The 18,489-nt window shown below is 40.0% G+C and overlaps 1 protein-coding gene and 1 pseudogene across 3 annotated transcripts in view; both read right to left on the bottom strand.

Annotated features, from left to right (window-relative positions):
• Positions 1-18,489, bottom strand: part of TEKT3 (tektin 3) — a 46,703-nt gene that overhangs the window by 7,577 nt on the left and 20,637 nt on the right. For all 3 annotated transcript variants that reach the window (XM_033090747.1, XM_033090748.1, XM_033090745.1), the window contains exons 4-7: positions 13,666-13,736; positions 9,528-9,671; positions 6,964-7,186; positions 3,732-3,886 (exon numbers count right to left, since the gene is read on the bottom strand). In XM_033090747.1, coding sequence (XP_032946638.1) covers positions 3,732-3,886; positions 6,964-7,186; positions 9,528-9,671; positions 13,666-13,736 — 593 coding nt within the window. The remainder of the gene's footprint in view (positions 1-3,731; positions 3,887-6,963; positions 7,187-9,527; positions 9,672-13,665; positions 13,737-18,489) is intronic.
• LOC117014184 (uncharacterized) lies at positions 7,964-8,079 on the bottom strand (annotated as a pseudogene).

Raw genomic sequence — 18,489 nt, 5'->3', positions numbered from 1 at the left:
CATCCAGACTATGCATCTCCTTTTATCTTAGAACCTGTAACTGTTTTCTTACTTTCAGTGGGGAAGGGAAGGAATTGAAACTTAAGTGCCAAGTTTCTTTTGGTCTGGAATTGGTAAACACAAAATCTGAGAACTGATCTAAAACATATTTTGTTGTTGTTTAGAGCAGGTTGGATTAAATATATATCTATATCTCTATATCTATAGATATAGAGATATAGATTTTTTTTTTCCTGATCCCAAGGTATAAAATATCACTAGTAAAGAAACCAATCTTTGGGGAGCAGGTTATTTACAGTCACACCAGGGCCTGCCTCTGGTCTCCCACCCCTCCCTCTGCCCCTTCCACTGGCTTCAAAAAGAACCCTGAACCCAAAGGTAGGGAAAGAAGCAGGAAGATATATGAGTCTTTACTCCTTGCAGCCAAATACTAGTCTAGTGGAAAATTTATCTCAGGGAACTTTTGAAAAAATACACCTTAAAATATCAATGTTTAAAAAAAAGGAATTCAAGATACATCGAGCACAGGCAATTATCCTTGTTTTCCCACTGCAGTGTGAACACAGCTACGAGATACTGCACTTCCCTCAACTTTCACCATTAGAAATACATTTTTCCTCATCTTTCAAGGCCACATTTCACTCACGGTTTCCTTGTTCTTGGCAGATCACAGAGCGCTATTTTGCTGAAACCACTCATTTGGGGAGAATTACAGAACTGAAAAACATTTTGCATTGAAATACAAATAAAGCTACCGTAGTTAAAAAAAAAAAAAAGTATGGAGATTATTTAAGTAAAGCAGAGCCTGGTCTGGCCTGCCACCAAAGATGCCAGGAATGTTTAGAATTACTTTTGAAAGAACCCGTTTAGAAAATTTTAAATGAAAATAAAAGTCTTGAAATGAAAACAGCAATTTTTCTCAGTCCTCCCTCCTCTGAGTTTATGCGTGTATTTTTTCTTAATTTAATTCTGAAAGCAACCCAGCCAAAGGGCTGCTTTCAGAATGATCAGTTGAAGAGGAAAAATAACCCCCTCCCCCAATAATAATCCTAAATTCCACTGTTGTTACTCTGGGACCATATTTTTGGCAACGATATTTTAACAAGAAATCTTTAGAGAACAAAAGTAGGTTTTGTTCTAAAGCCAATAAAGGAGCAGAGGAAACAGACATACTACGGAGTGGACAGGAAGTAAAGGAAAAGCAACTTCTGTTTAGCTGTGAAGGGGAAAAAAGAGTAAAAACCATTCAGCTTTTCAGAAGCCTCTCTGAATGCCTCTTTGTTTGATAACTCTAAAGTCAAATTAGACCACTACTAAAAACCCTCCTAAAAAGCAACCCTGGGTTTGTCTAATGGCAGTCTGAACGATGTATTTATCCCTATCTCTACTTGTGATGACTCTGCAGAAATTTTTGGAGCATGAAATTTCAGTTCAGCTTCTCCTAATCATATTTGCAGAAAGCCACAATTCGTGATCCAATCCCAACTGGCCAAATGGGTGTTTTTCTGAAGCAAACACACACTTCAGATTGGCCATCCAGCAGCCCACCTAGCCTCTGTAGTGGAGGGCAGCTTATCCTAAATAATGAGCACTGTATGAGTAGGGTTTCTATGGAATCCACTCTGAAACATGTAGCTGGCTGAACTCCTATATGGCTGTGGCCTAGATAACAACTCCACTGGGGGAAATGCAGTAAGTTTATTTGCATATATTCTAAAGCATGCTTCTTAGTATCCAACACAGACTATACCCATGCCACCATGTTTCCCCGAAAATAAGACCTAGCCGGACCATCAGCTCTAATGCGTCTTTCGGAGCAAAAATTAATATAAGACCCAGTATATATTATATTATATAGTATAGTATAGTATACTGGGTATTACAGTAAAATAAGACCGGGTATTATATTATATTATATTACGTTATATTATATTATGTTATATTACATTATACTGGGTTATATATTAATTTTTGCTCCAAAAGATGCCTTAGAGCTGATAGTTCAGCTAGGTCTTATTTTTGGGGAAACACAGAATGTGCTTAGGGTATTTCGCAATATCACTCTCCTCTCTGACCCTCTGTTTCCTCCTCTGTGAGAGAGAGATGAGGATACAGTACCTCCTTTGTCAACTTATCCCACATGGGCATAAAGAAGGTCAGATGAGATAAGACACATGATAGAGGAATGGAGAAAGCATCCTGCAATACGAAAGATGGGAGAAGCAGAAGCAAATAGTTGGTTTGGTGGGATAGCGCTCTGCACGAAGACAGGTTAGGATTCAGACTGTGGCTTTCATTCTTACCACCTGGTGCCACAGGGGCCAAGGCACTCAACCCACTTCTGCCTCAGTTTCCTTATTTGTAAAATGAAGACAATGAATGAGGTAGTGTAAAGTGCTCAGGACAGTAGCTGGCACAGAATGAGATCAATAAGTGGTGGCAGCCATTAGTATCTCCATCTCTATCTTTAGGATTATTTTCATCATTGTTGGCCTCACAAAAACGTCCTTCCCTTTCCCTCCAGGCAATCCACACTGTTTCTTTGGTAGAGCTCAAAGTCATTTTATCTGCTGGATAAATCCTTCATGGTGATAAGGGAATTTATCATGGGACAAGGTAGAAGACTAGACAGGTGGCCTCTCGCCCCAGAAACAATCCTGGATTTCAAGTGCTGCCCCTTGGTTCCTCCAGTTACTATAAATTCGATCTGCCTCTGCATGGAGCATTTTATGACCTAAGAATAGCAATGACGAAATCCAGAAAGAAAAAGCAGAGCAGGTTCTGGGAAATTAGAAATGAAGCCAGAATTGAGTAGGGGGTTGAGAGAGGGGGGAGGCGGCTATCTTGGCCAGTTCCTTACAAGCCCATCTTAAAAGTTATTTTCCAAGTTAAAATAATAATAATAATAATAATAATAATAACAATAATAATAAAATACATGTAGTGTTCAGTCGATAAACTGTGGCATCAGATTCCTCCTGCCATGTGGATGCAGGAGACATGCTTGATGAAAACCAGCTGTTCTCAATTTCTACTGAGAACAGAACAAACTAAAATGAACCTAAAAGGCCATTGGGATTTTTAGGGGATCAGGAGGATGGTCTGCATGACAAGAACAGAGACACTAACTGCTAAAAGAGGCCAAAGAGAGCAACTGGATGAAAGCAGATAGATAAGGGTCAGTGGAACTGTAACCCAAGTTCCATTTCTGACGAGTCTCCAGCCCTGAGGAACACACAGCAAGCCGCTCTGCCGCTTGTAATAGAGGTGTGCTGGGAACTAGCGAGTCCAGGGAAGTGTGGGGGAACTCAAACGCCTTATTGGCCTCACTGAAGGAGGCCTAATGTTTATTATCACTTTTTCGTGTGTAACGTTGATGTCATTTCTTTTTTTTCCTTTAATTGTGGTAAACTATACATAACAAAAAATTTACCATCTCAACTATTTTTCAGTGTTCAGTTTGGTGGCATTAAGTACATTCACAATGCTATGCATCCAGCCCCATCATCCATCTCAAGAACTTTTCCTCATCCCAAACCAAACGCCATGCCCATTAAATACTAACCCCCACTATTAATATTTTAAGTGAGCATTATTATGCTCTGCCATATTACCGCTGTGTTGGCAGAAAGCGCTTTCATAAAGAGCATGGCGTCCCGGTCAGGCTGGTGTCCTGTCCCACAGTGAACCTGACTTTCCCCTCCCACCAAGGGCGCTCCCTCCTGCCTCACCGCAACTGGGACAAATCTCGGCAGAGCTCTATGTTCGGTCTCCGGGTACGCTCATCCAATCTGGTCTGAGCCACCTTCAGGAAGGCAGACTTGTCCCTGATGGCCTTCTTGATGGATTCTATGGTCATTTCAGTCTGGAAAATCTCCTGCAGGGTCTGTAGGAAGAGAAGCAGATGGCTGAGGCTTCGGGGCTGTGCCTGCTTGCCACTTGCTTCCTGTCCATTTGGGGCCCAGCCCACCTCGCCCCCACAGATTGGGAGGTTGATTCCCTGAGTGCCCTGCTCCTTCCTACCCCCAGGCCCAGCAAATCCGCAGTTCTCCCGCTGCCCTGGAGAGCTGACTGCAGGGAACTTTCCCAACTCCCAACTCGGGGTGGAATCAGCCAGGGTGGGAGTATTTACACCACAGATATCGGCAAATGCTACAAATCAGGGCTTTTCCCCCACCTGAGGCCACCGGTTGTTAAATATTTACCAGCACACATTTGTGTGTAACTGAGAAAAGGGAGGCCATGAGGCTTCCACTCTCTCTTCTCACTAATCTCACAGAGATGTTTTCCAGCTGGTGGAGAATTTGCCTTGAAGCAAATCAAGGTCAAGCCCCAGGGTGCCTCACTCACAAGGGAGAAGCACTAGCAATTTTGTAGTCCTAATTTTATATCCTTTTTTCTCAAAGAGGGTCCCCCAAATTGCATAAACTTGGATCCCTCCCCGGTTCCTCCTTTGTGAAGCTAGCCCCTCTCTTGTGCTCTGAACCCTTCTTTCTCCTCCGACCTTGATCTCTCTCTGCACTCTCATTTTCCCACATTCTCCCCATCACTCTCGCCTTCCCCTGCTCCTTTCCTGTGACCAGGAGAGGAGTCCAAGTCTCACCCAAATTCCTTTAAAACCTCATGTTTTCACCATCATTCTCTCATCCAGTCCTGCCTGGGTGCTTCCAATCGGTGCTCTCACCCCTCTCCTCACGTTCACTGCCAAGTGTACTCAACAATGGCCTTCTCTCTCCTTGCACTTCTGGCCCACCGAATCTCATGGTGGCTCCTGTATTAAGTCTCTGGCCCTAGCTGCCCTCATGAGACTGCGCTTTCAAAACCCATGATGAGGTGTCCCTGATGTCTCCCCTTCCTTGAATTCCCTCACCTTGCTTAATTTCTTGGGCCAACTGCTGCCCTAATTCCTTATGTTTCTCTCTAACTACTTCCCCTCATTTCTAATGCAAGGTTTTGTCCTCAGACTACTTCTACATCCTTTCCCCCCTGCTGAGATATCACATAATCACATAGATTCAAGCACTTGAGTAAGCCAGGAACTCTTAAAACTGTCACATAAGCTTTGACTCCTTTCCCATGCTTTCAACAAGCTGCTGCAAATCATTACATTGCTGCTATCACCAAGGCCACGCTCTGGGGCTCCCTGTCTCTCACCATTGGAAATAACTGCTCCTTCTGCTAAACAAACAACATTTTCTCTGTGGCTGCAGGGGGTTCATGCTGCACCTTTCTGATGGAACTTATTTTCTACGTGCATGTTTTGTCTCACTCTAAGATACAAGATGGCAGGGTCAGTGTGTCGTTCATGTGTGTACGCCCCCAAATGCCTACCTTGAATCTAGCTTTCATGGGCGGAATTCTACCCTCTTCTCCCCCGCCCAAATAAATATGTTGAAGTTCTAACCCCTATTACCTCAGAATGTGACTGTATTTGGAGATAGAGCCTTTAAAGGGGTAACTAAGTTAAGATGAGATCATTAGGGTAAGTCCTAATCCAATATGGCTGGTGTCTAAGAAGAGGAGGTTAGGACACAGACACACACACAGACGGAAGACCATGTGCAGACACAGACAGGAGAGGCCTCAGAGAAAACCAACCCTACAAACACCTTTCTCAGACTTCTAGCCTCCAGAACTGTGAGATGATAAATTCCTGCTGTTTAAGTCCCTCAGTCTGTAATGCTTTGCTACGGCAGCCCTAGCAAACTAATATAATAGTAAATAAAAATGTGTTGAACAAAGGGATTCCATCAAGTCAGTCTTCTAAAAGGCCTTTAGACTGGCTTCTTACTGCCCAAAAGTTGCCTTTCCACAAATGTCCTCTACAGTCTGGCTCCAACCTACTTTTCCTTCCAAGCTTCTGTCCCAGAACACATACCATCCACGCTAGCCAAATGGGTCTGTTTACAGACCTGAACTCAACCTCTGATTGATTACCTCCTAAGGCTTTGTTCAAGATGTTGCCCATCTGGAATGTTCACTTCCTCTTCTAAATCCCCCAAACACTTCCTGTATTTGTTATCTGGCAACCACAATTTGTAATTTTTCTATTGTTATTAATTATTCATGAGCTTTTCATATGTATGTATCTCTTTTCCACAAGTATAAGCTTCCTGGGAACAAAAACTACATTTTATACTTCTCTCTACCCTTCACAGTACATAGCACACTGTCTGGCTCAATAAAAATTTGTTGCCCAAAAAGGTACCATGAGAAGGAAAGATAAATTGCTGCAGCCTGAGAAAACATGGTGCTCTCAATTGGGTAACATCACCTTAGAATGACATGACTGACTTGTAAGGTTCTTAAAAAAGAAAGAAAGAAAGAAAGAAAGAAATATAAACATATGCAGCATAATCCACAGACATAATAAGAGCTCCAAGTCTAATACTAAATAAAAGAAGAGCTCCTTGTTTATCTTGAAACATATGAATTCTGCTTGAATTCTTCATTTTATTGTTATTGTAAAACTCTTATAGTTAGAGCACTTTAAAAAATTTAATATCAGAAACATTTTGAACTACCTAATAGGTTCCTGTGTTTGGTTTTGTATTCCAGAAAAAAGTGCCTGAAATTATTTAACAGAACACATTCCTACGATATGTTCTAATAATAAATTTACTTCCTAGTTACATATGGTGATTCATTAAGATTTAATAATAACATTTTTGTTTCTGTTAAAAATACTATGAACCTTTCATTACATAGTGCATTCTTTGTGTTTCCAAAAAAAAAAAAAAAAAAAAAAAAACCAGTGGATTCCAATTTCATTTTGATACCTGGCTACCTGGTTAAAATAAATGGTGCTCTTTGTACTGTTTTAAATTTTTCTTAGTCTGTATAGCCAGGAGGTCGTGCGCCTTATGGCATCTCTCCAGGAGTGGTGAGAGATTTGTGGTCCCTAAGGCCCTGCCTGCCCTATCCATCCAGGTCAGCTAAGGGTACCACCAGTGCTTGACTTACCTTTGCTAAGTGAATCTGAATCTTATTTTTAGCATCTGCAGTCTCAGCAATGCGATTGGTGAAAGCTAAGTTCACTTTGTTGAACTGATTCCACATCTCATTGGCAGTCACAACCAAGAGGTTTTGAATGTCATCTCTTAGTTTTGTGGAGGCTGCTCGTTCACTCTGGGAGCGGAGAATATTGTCATCTGTAAATTTGGCCCAGGACTCGGGCACTGAGACCCTGATAAAAGGAATTAGAACCAAACAATGGTGACAATGATGCATTGGCCTAGAGGGTCTGTAGGCAATCATTCATTTTGTGTAAAAGAACCCAAATCACTGACCCTGGGTTTATTGAGTAAAATGTAAACATCAGAGCAAAGCTTGTTTTAAACTTTTCTTCATTGCTCTTTATTTTACTGCTAACCAATTTTCTATAAATCCAAAGCATAAACTAACTCCTCTGCCAATTTTGGGAGAAAGAAAGGATTGATGAAGGGTAAGGTATGCAGGTTCATTACAAACACGTCACACAAAAATATTCAACCTCAGGAATAATCAAAGTAATGAAAACAACAACATACTAATAACCTTTATCATAACAGCAAAAAGTGAAGAGAATGATTTGCTGAAGAGCATGTCGAGAAATAGATTCTGTTATATCCTGAAGGTAGGAACGTTGATTTGGTACAACCATGCTACAGGGGAAAACGTCAACATACCAGCGCCTTTCAAATGTGTATAACCCAGAAATGTCACTTCTAGAAATATTTTTATTGAGATATAATTGATATATAACATTATATTGGTTTTAGGTATTCCACATAATGATTTGATATAGGTATATATTGCAAAATGATTACCACAATAAGTCTAGTTAACAACCATCACCATATAATGTTACAATTTTTTTTCTTGTGATGAGAATTTTTAAGATGTACTCTCTTAGCAACTTTCAAATATCCATTACAGTATTGTTACCTAAAGTCACCATGCTGTACATTACACCCTCAGAACTAAAAATATGGAATGCTTCACGAATTTCCAAGTCATCTTTGCACAGGGGCCACATTAATCATCCGTATCATCTTCCTTTCCTTCCAATATTAGTATGTGTGCTGCTGAAGCAAGCACTCTAGAAATTTCCCTAAGGAAATAATGCACTCAAAGATGTATGTGTGAGGACAGTCATTTTCAGCTTTATTTATGCCAATCACTGATAAACTGGAAACAGCCTAAATGTCCAAAAGTAAAGAAAAAAATAAGTAACTTATGGTACATTTATAAAAGTAATCCATGTAACGTGCCAACTCATATTGTAGAAGAATATTTTCACAAGCAGTGTTTTTGAAATATTATGAAGTAAAGTATCAGACATGCTATTCAGGCAGTATGTGTGTAATGTCATTATTTAAATACATGATTTTTTATCTACATGACTGGAAGAATATCGGAAGGACTAACAGTAAATTGTTACCATTGAGCGTCGCTGGGTATGGGTGACATTTCTTGGATGTAATAGGATATCACACGAGACTCTCACTGTTGACTTGAGATTTTAGCTCAGGCCCCAATGGCCCAAAATATCACCTGATGTGCTCCATGCCTTGTCGTCCTATAAGAGATGGCTAAGAATTCATGCCAGAAATAGAGGAGGCCCTTTGTGGAGGGCTAGGTGTTCAGAGTATGTGGTTCCATCCCAACCCCTCCTCACCCTGGAAGGAGCAAAGGAAGATGCTTCCTGCTGACCTTAAGCCAAGTAAGAGGCATTTCGTGGGGACCACTTAGGACATACAGCCTGAATCTGATTCACACCTGAAGAATCTAGAAGTCAAAGTAGGTACATGTTGCTGCTCTTACTAAGTGCTAAGAGAGGGGGACTGCTTTGGGGGTGACCAGCCCCAGAGGAGAGATCCATCTGGGGTTCACTTTACAAGAGGGAGGGGTCAGGAGTGTGGGAGGGAATACAAGGGAACTTTCTGAGGTGACGAAAATGTTCTTTACCTTGACTTCTTTATCGTCATGGTTACCTAGGCATAGAAACTTGTCAACATTCATCAAAATGTACACTTATACCAAATGTATATTATTGTAGGTGAATTTCGCCTCAATAAAGTTGATTATTTGAAAAGGGAATGACTAGAAAAGATCATGAACTGAAGTTTCATGCAAGGTCCTGGCAAAGAAACCATTAACAAAGCAAGTTGAACAGGCAGTGGTAATAAAAACGGTAAGCTGTTCTTCAGCTTGCACCCCACAGAGTCCTGGGCATCCAATACACAGAGGCAACACTCCGCTTTCTGATTATCTGTGTTTTCTAGGTTCTCTGCATCGATCAGTTATTATTTTCATAGTTAGAAAAATAAGTAACAAATATTCCTTTACAAAAGAATACAGGATGTAAGTGTCAAGGCCTGAATGCAGAACACGCGTACGAAGACTTGTCCAAAGCAGGGTGTGTCACTGACCTTTCCACATCTTCTCATGTCTTCTGTTCTAATCTGTAAGCGGCATCATTTTGAAAGAAGGGAGAATGAATTAAATGACATCAAAATCATACATGGGGTGTGTGTCTGACTTACGTCGCATCGACCCTCTCCACTCCGCGAAAGTAGCTGATGCCTTCTGATGTGTTCCGCAGGTGGTGGCATTTATCGTCGATCCGGTAAGCTGTCTGTTTATTACTCAGGTCCTTCTCCAGCTCGTGCTGGGCAGCTCTGTTGGCTCTGTAACACAGAGTGAGGAAATGGAGCTTCAGGTTTGGCTAACAATTTCATTTAGCCCTTCTGTGTTGGGACCCACCCATTACTGCTCTCCGGCTCTCTCCTCCTTTACACAATGTCCAACTTCTCAATTAAAAGGAGCCTTCCCTGGAGATGTCCGTACATGTGAGGAATCAGAACCCTTCCCACCCTGACCCTTTCATGGGGTGGGGTGGGTGGGGTTTAGGGAGAAGAGGTGTAGATAGACAAAAGTCAGGTGTCTAGAGCCCCAGTCCTTGGGCGCATCTTCCTAACACACAAACTGTTCCAGACAGAACTCTGGTTAAGAATAAGCCGTCCACATCTCTGTCTTTTTTACCTTCTTCCTTTTCCTCTTCTACATTATAACCCTTTTCTCCGCCATTCTTTGGTTGCTATTCCCTGAGAAGTTATGAGGCATTTATAGCCCAGCTTCCCTCCATCCGTAGGTGACCTCAGTTTGTGGTCATGCCAGGCCTGAGAAGTTGGCCAGGAAATAGAAACCAAGGGTCAAAATTAACCTCCAAGGCAAAAGTCAGAGTTCTTGAAAAAAGATCAGGAATTGGTGGCTCCCCCAGGCTCGTGCACTCCAGCAGCCACCTTTCTGGGAAGGAAAAGGCTTTGGTGAGCTCTGAGAGGCATGGTGTTTACTGCCCTGCCAAGTAGAAAGGAGACCCAGCTGCTCACTACCGAATATACGGCCCAAGGGGTGGGCATGGGTGACGGGTGAGCCATATCTTTACTCATGGAGTAGATCGTTCAACAAATAATTATTGGATGCCTACTACATGCCAGGACTGTTCTACAAGCCTGCGATGCATCAATGGACAAAAATAAAATCTCTTCCTAAATGAGCTTATATACATCCTACTGGGAGGAGACAGGTAATACCCACAAGGAAGCAAATCATGTGATTTGCTAGCAGAACAATGCAGGAAACACAGCAGGAAAAGGGGTCTAGGAGTGTGAGCGATGATTTTAAATAGGATGGTCAGGGGTATGACTCCTTGAGGAGGCGATGTTTGAGCAAAGACTTGACGGGGGAAAGCAGATCACGCAGGGCCTTATGGACATTGGAAGGAGTCAGGCTTTCTTCCGAGTGAAATGAGAGACCACTGACTTGCAATTTTAAAGGATTCTGGTGCCGAGTTGAGAACAGAGTGCAGGGAACAGGGACACCCATTAGCAGACAGGTGCAGTTACCCAGGTAAGAGATGGTGGTAGCTTTGGACCAAAGGGGTAACACTGAAGGAAGTGAGAAGAGCTCAGATTCTAGATATGTTTTAAAGATGGAACCAAGATACAAAGAATACACACACATACACACACACACACACGCGCACACATACACACACACACAAAATGGAATACTATTCAGCAGTAAAAATAAATAACGAAATTTTGTCATCTGTGACAATATGGATGAACCTAAAGGGTATTATGCTAAGTGAAATAAGTCAGACAGAGAAAGACAAATACCATATTATTTCAATTATATGTGGAATCTGAAAAACAAAAAAGAATGAACAAAGTAAAATGGAAATACGCACACAGAGAAACAGCTGATGGTTGTCAAAATTTAAAAGTACAAATGTGTGAGAAGTCAAGAAAAATAGGATAGACTTGTTTTTAAACAGTATGTTAGCTTTTCAGATGATATCATCACTATTAAAAAAAAATGAAACCAAGATAATCTCCCAGGAGATTGTACATCAGTGAGGGAAAAGAACTGAAGCTGAGTGATTAGTATAGCAGAATTCCGTCAACCAAGGTGGGCTAGGCTGTGGGTAACTAGGTTGAGGGCAGAAGATCCGCTGACACACTGAGCTTGAGAGTCCATTAAAGATCCAAGTGGAGGTACCAAATAGGTTGTTGAAATTTGGGAAGGATCTAGACACCCTCTAGAAACAAAAATTTGGGAGGCATTAGCACATAGATAATATTTGATAAGTAGGACAACTGAATGATCTTAATCATTTCTGTATCCCCAGCACCCAAAAATGGTCTTAGCGTACAGGAGCCAGTCAGTAAAGCCCGCATGGACAGACTGAATAGACTAATTCTAGCCTCGTCTTCTCTTTAACATAACCTATACCTTTGGGTAAGTCAGTTGACCTGTCACCAGAGCTCTGTCACACATACACACACACACACACACACACACACACACGTGAAGCGGAAATGAGTGTAAACTCTAAAATAATATACATGTGCAAAGGATGAAAAGTAAGAAGCTGCCTCCAGTTGCTACGTCTGTGTTCAGACTCGTGCCTCAAGTTGTGCTGAAACTCTGGGATTCGAGGGCCTTTCTCATTTGTGGTCTGGGACCAAAATGTCCCATAGGCTTTCTCTCTTGGGCTGACATCCTTGACCCCACTTCTGACCTGATGTCAAGCTTTCCAAAGGAAAGTTCTTGAGACAGCATCCCATGGACGACCTTATAGCCCAAGATTGGAAAAAGCTTGACTGCCACGTTGATAGCTAATGAGACATCATTTTCAGCTGAGCACTTCATTGTTCCTTCCAAGACAACTGGAGTTAAAACCCTCCTCCCATCACCTTCGCTGAACAAAGCCCAGGGATCATCATGTTACTGGTCCAGACTCCCACAAATCCAGGGGAAGCCATCCCAGGAAATGAGGTAAGCATTTTGCCCACTGTGTGTTCAAGGAAAGCCAAGCTCTTTAAAGGATCACCAACAAAGATTCTGAACAAGTGCACATGCAGAGACAGAGCCCTGCACGAGGCCCAGACCGAGTTCGTTTGTAATGGGGGCTGATATGAAGACATGGCTGTTCCAGGGTGGAACAATCCAGGCCAAGAAGAGCAAAGGACACGGAAGATGGGCAGCAGATTCTAGATTATGAAAAAAATAGGAACTGGACAAGAAGAAAACAGAACAGAAACAATTATTTGAACCGCACTAAAGTGTGTTTCTGAAATTCCTAGGGAGCAGAAACCAGAAATTGATGTTGGAACTGTACTGCCTGGTATTTACAGCTTACGTAAATTGCACAACCTTTCACCTATCCTCACCGGTCTCTGAATTAAAGAGTCCTTCCAGTCAGATCTGGTATGGCAGCCATCTGAACCTCACCCAACCTTCGCAGCTTCAATCCTGATGGGCAGGGTGGAAAACTAAGGAAGAAATACTGATACCTTTATCACACGTATTCCTTTGGGTGTATCACACATGATCCTCGACAACATTTGTAGAAACAGAATCATTATTTCCTTTGTGTAATATCAACACAACTTCTTCCGATGGCCATAACTGAACGAATACTGATCTTTCTATTCAGGTCAGGCAGCAGGCTCAGCCAATACTTTTACTATGTTGACAGCTGTTGTCATGACTTAAGACCTTCCTTTGATTATTATTCCCCCCTCCCAAATCCCCACCATAAATATCAAGTGCCTACTATCTCCTATTGCCAAGAAAAGAGGAATGTGTATTCTGGTAGCGAATAAGGTGGGTGAGCAATTACAACACACTGGATGCGTAAATGCTGAGATGGTGTAACCAGAGCATGAAGGAGCCTGTACCAGGTGTACCAGAACTGCTGGGAAATCAGGGAAGGCTGAGTCTTTACAGAGGGAGGGAAAATAAACATAAAAGTGAGCCACAATTCATTACTCTTCTAACTATTGGGCTGAACATACACAAGTCAATCTCTTATCAAAGAATAAAAGTCTTTTGAGTTAAAAGAAACCTTAGCCATATTCCAAGTTAGAGCAGAAATCCTTTCTTTCTATGGAATCTCAAAATTATTTCTTTAAATTAAAATTTCAAGCAAAATACTCCAAGAACTCATTTAAACCTCTAAATAAAAACGTGTGTGTGTGTGTGTGTGTGTCTGTGTGTGTGTTTCTTACATAAGAAATCCTTATTAAGAAGCTAAGAGAAATCTGAATGGAAGGCATAAAAGTACAGTTTCATGATTAGATTTTAAATTGTATAGAGAGGTAAAGCTCTTACGCAAGTTGGGCAATGGCCTTATCCAAATGTAGCTTCATCCTTTCTTGACAACTCAGAATAATATCAACCTCCTACTCAATTGAAAAAAATACACATTAATGTTTTCATTTATTGAGTATAACATTCAAAGTCAACAATGTAACAAAACATCTATGAAGGAAAACTTTGTTTCTGGGAAAATTGTAAAGTAATACAACAAGACAACGTTACATCCACTTATTTACATACATGCCCCCATGACATATATGTCCCCATGACATGGCAATCTAAATATTATAGGGCTATAGGGAAATTATATAATGGAATAAATTGGGATAGGGGTAAAATTCTAAGGTTTTTCTTTATTTTTATTTTTATCTCTGTCCTAAATAAACAAACATAAAAATAAATAAAATTCTGGTGATGTGCAAGGCGGAATCTAATGCATGGCTTCTTCTGTATTAACTATTCTTCCAAGACAAAGTCAATCAGGGAGGAGAAAAGAGAAGCCAAAAAGGGACTTCTCTCCCACAGTACATGTAACCTCCAACAGACTCCGCTTTACGGTCCAAACAGAGGCTGTCTTCCCCTCCCCTCTGTCCTGACTATGCCCTGTAGCCCAGCTCCTAGACACATACAAACACATTTGCTAGCCACTCTGCCCTACCTGTGCACACACAGAGCATTTTGACGCTGCTAGGATGTATACACTATTACATAACGTGTTGTGTCAGAGACTTTTTAAAACAAATATTTACTTTCCTCCAAAACTCGTATTCACATTAGAAAATCTAGGAACTCAAAGTAGCATCAAGAAGACATTTAAAAAGTGCACATAATTATTGTTAACACTTTTTCAAGTGAAAAGTAATCATACAGTGCATAATGTTTTGTGTTCTGCTTTTTCATTTTAAACTTGAACGTTTTCCCATGACATGAAATAGTAGTACTGTGATGAACTCAATAAATATTTAGATACCATCAAAGGGTATACCGGTTTTAAGGTTTTGACAAGTATAGCCAAATTGCCCTTCAGAAAAGTTGTACCCATTTACAATAATAAATGAGTATGAGTTTCCTCACCTCGAACACCAAGTGGCCATATGACGCCTCTCAATCTCTGCCAGTGTGATGAGAGTCCCCCCCAAAAAAGCACATTTGCTCAAATTTGCAGGTTAATATTTTGACTGTGTATTTTCTCATCATTTGACTTTCTTCTTTTGTGAACCACCTGTTCATATGCTTGTCCACTTTTTTCTGTTGTGTTTTTTCTTATTAACTTATGTGTTCTTATATTTAAAAGCCTGTACTTCCCCAAGATACATATCATATATATTTCTTATATATATGTAGATGATAGATAGATAGATAGATAGATAGATAGATAGATAGATAGATAGATAGATAGATAGATAGGTCTTTGTTTGTTTTACAGTTTAGCCCTTGCATTTATATTTTGTGCATGGTATTTTTGATATATAGACATTTATGATTTCTATGATGTCAAACTATCAAATAATCAAATATCCCCTTTTGGTTTTTGCCTTTGTTAATTTGATAATCAAGTCCTTCACTCCAATATTAATTATTACCCAACTATATAGTCTTATCTTTTATTCTTTAATTGTTTAACATAAAAATATTGAATATACCTAGGGTTTATTTCAGTGATAACTCTATTGTCTGACTCTTTGAATTAATGGAGTAAATGAAAAACTAAATTTCCACCATGTTACCGAGGTTCTCCCTGGCCTTATAGGTAGCAAAGATATTGTCACAGTAGGTTGTGCATCCGTCTTCGTTTTCAGTGTTGTTCAGTCTTCATCTTTCTCTATGGCTTGTTTTTAGTGTGTAGCTATTTCACTGAGGTGTTGGCAGAAGATACATGGAGTACTGCTTTAAAAATGCTACTTAAAACCCCAAAACCTAGTGAGCTTTTACATTATGTGTACACCATGCACACAGTAGGGATTCCTAGGACTTTTAGTGAAAACAATTTACATTTAATGAGACTCTTGTTATAAAAAAATTACTCAACAATAGATTTTATATTAAAATTTTAAAGTTATATGGTGAAGGTCAGATGGTTGGAGGCAGAAAAGTCTAAATGCCTAAAACTGAAGACTTTTGTGACTGTCCCCAATGTTAACTTATCTATTAATCTGCGCTCAAAGGTTCATTTGGCTTCAAAGTCCAAGGAGTTAGCATGGTCTAGAAATACTATGAATATAGATAGAATCCCGATCAATTTCCCAAGAGAAACCATTCTGTAAGAATTTGGTGAATATCACTGACTGAATGTAATAGCCAACAGAATTCATGAGAAAAATATTTCATTCCACCCACATTTTCCAAAAGGAGGCCTTTTAAGGCTATATTTTTTATAGTGTTCATTTAGTTATTCTAAAAATTGAGACCCATTGTCGTAAAAATAAAAGATGTGCTAATATTACCTTGAGTAGACTACAGGACAATTCACGACTTGAATTAATTGGCAATGACTAAGACACCCCCTCAAATGGTGAAGCATTACTCTAATTGCAGACTCAGTTATTTTGAGGTAAAGCAGCCTCTGCTACTGACCTAGAAAAATTCATCTTTAAAGCAGTGGTTCTTTTTTTTTCGTTGTTCTATTGAGATGTAATTCACAAACAACAGAATTCATGTATTTAACTGTACAATTGGGTGTTTTTTCAGTATATTCACAGACTTGTGTGCCATCAACCATAACCAATTTTAAAGCATTTTCATTTCTCCCCCCTCCCTCCAAAGAAACATGATACCCCTTATCTGTTACCCCCAATTTCCAATCCTCCTAGGCAACCACTAACCTACATTCAGTGTCTATCGATTTCCCTAATGTGGACATTTCATATAAATGGAATGGTACAATTTGTGGTACTTTGTGACTGGCTTCCTTCACTTAGCATAATTTTTTCAAGAATCATCCATGTAGTAGAATGTATCAGTACATTCCGTTTTATGTCTGAATAACATTCTAGTGTATGGAGAGGACATATTTTACTTAACATTCATCAGCTGACGGACATCTGGGTTGTTTCTAAATGGCTGCTATGAACATTCATGTACGAGTTCTTGTGTGGGCATGGTCTTTCTTTTCTCTTGGGTAAATACATAGAATGGAATTACTGAATCATGTGGTAACTCTATGTTTAACCATTTTCCAAGCAGCTACACCATTTTACATTCCCACCAGCAGTGTATGAGGGTTCTAATTTCTCCACATTCTCACCAACACTTGTTATTATCTGTATTTTTGAGTATAGCCATCCTAGTGGGTGTGAAGTGGTATTTCATGTGGTTTTATTTGCATTTCCCTGATGACTAATGTTGTTGAGCATTCTTTCTTATGCGTATCTGCCATTTGTGTATCCACTTTGGAGAACTCTCTATTCAGCTCCTTTGCCCATTTTTTAATTGGGTTGTTATTTGTTTGTTTATTTATTTATTTATTTTTGAGTTGTAAGAGTTCTTCACATTTTCTATCAAACATGATTTGCAAAGATTTTTGTTCCAGCCGGCCTGGTGGCTCAGTCGGTTGGAGCTCCGTGCTCCTAATGCCGAAGGCTGCCAGTTCGATTCCCACATGGGCCAGTGGGCTCTCAACTATAAGGTTGCTGGTTCGACTCCTCGACTTCCGCAAGGGATGGTGGGCTGCGCCCCCTGCAACTAACAACGGCAACTGGACCTGGAGCTGAGCTGCGCCCTCCACAACTACCATTGAAAGGACAACAACTTGACTTGGAAAAAATCCTGGAAATACAGTGCCCCAATAAAGTCCTGCCAATAAAGTCCTGTTCCCCTTCCCCAATAAAATCTTTGAAAAAAAAAAAAAAGATTTTGTTCCATTCTGTGATTGCCTTTTCACTTTATTGATGATGTTCTTTGAGGCATCAAAAATTTTCATTTTGATGATGTCCAATTTTTTTTCTTATGTTGTTTATGCTTTTGATGTCAGATTTAAGAAACTATTGCCTATTCCAGTGTCACAAATATTTATGCCTATATTTTCTGCTTAGAGTTTTACAGTTGTAGCTCTTACATTTAAGTCGTTCATCCATTTTGACTCAACTGTTTTTATATGTTGTGAGATACGGGTCCAAGTTCAGTCTTTTGCATGTAGATATCCAATTGTCCAACTCCCACGTGTTGAAGAGAATAGCCCTTTCCCATTGAATAGTCTTGGCACCCTGGTTGAAGATTAATTTATCATAAATATGAGGGTTTATTTCTGGATTTTCAAATGCCATTCCATTGATCTATATATTTATCCTTATGTCAGTACTACACTGTTTCATGTGTTGGAGCTTCGTAGTAAGTTTTGAAATCAAGAAGAGTGAATCCTTCAACTTTATTCTTTTTCAATATTATCTTGGCTATTCTGCATTCCTTGAATTTCCATGTGAATTTTAGGATCTGCTTGCCAATTTCTAGAAAGAAGTCAGCTGGGATTTTCACAGGAATTGTGTTGAATCTCTGAAGCATATTGGGAGGTACTGACATCTTAACACTATTTAAGTCTTCCAATATGTGAACATACTATGTCAATTTATTTAGATACTCATTAATTTCTATCAATGATATTTTATAGTTTTAAAGCAGTGGTTCTTAACTCTGGTTGTTAATGAAAATTATTTGGGAACATTTTAAAATATCAATGCCTATTCCCCATTTCAGATTTGAATCAGAATCTCTGGATGTGGGACCCAATCACTGATATTTTAGAGAACTTCTAAGCAGCAGCCAGATTTGAGAGCTAAAATAATGGAAACACTGAAGTAACCAAGTTTTTTTTAATAAAAAAAACCTCTTAGAAATACCAGA

Source organism: Rhinolophus ferrumequinum, chromosome 21 (genome assembly GCF_004115265.2).
Source record: "Rhinolophus ferrumequinum isolate MPI-CBG mRhiFer1 chromosome 21, mRhiFer1_v1.p, whole genome shotgun sequence".
NCBI classification, from domain to species: Eukaryota; Metazoa; Chordata; class Mammalia; order Chiroptera; family Rhinolophidae; genus Rhinolophus; species Rhinolophus ferrumequinum.
Note: the sequence above shows the minus strand (reverse complement) of the source record. Positions and strands in the feature narration are given on the sequence as shown.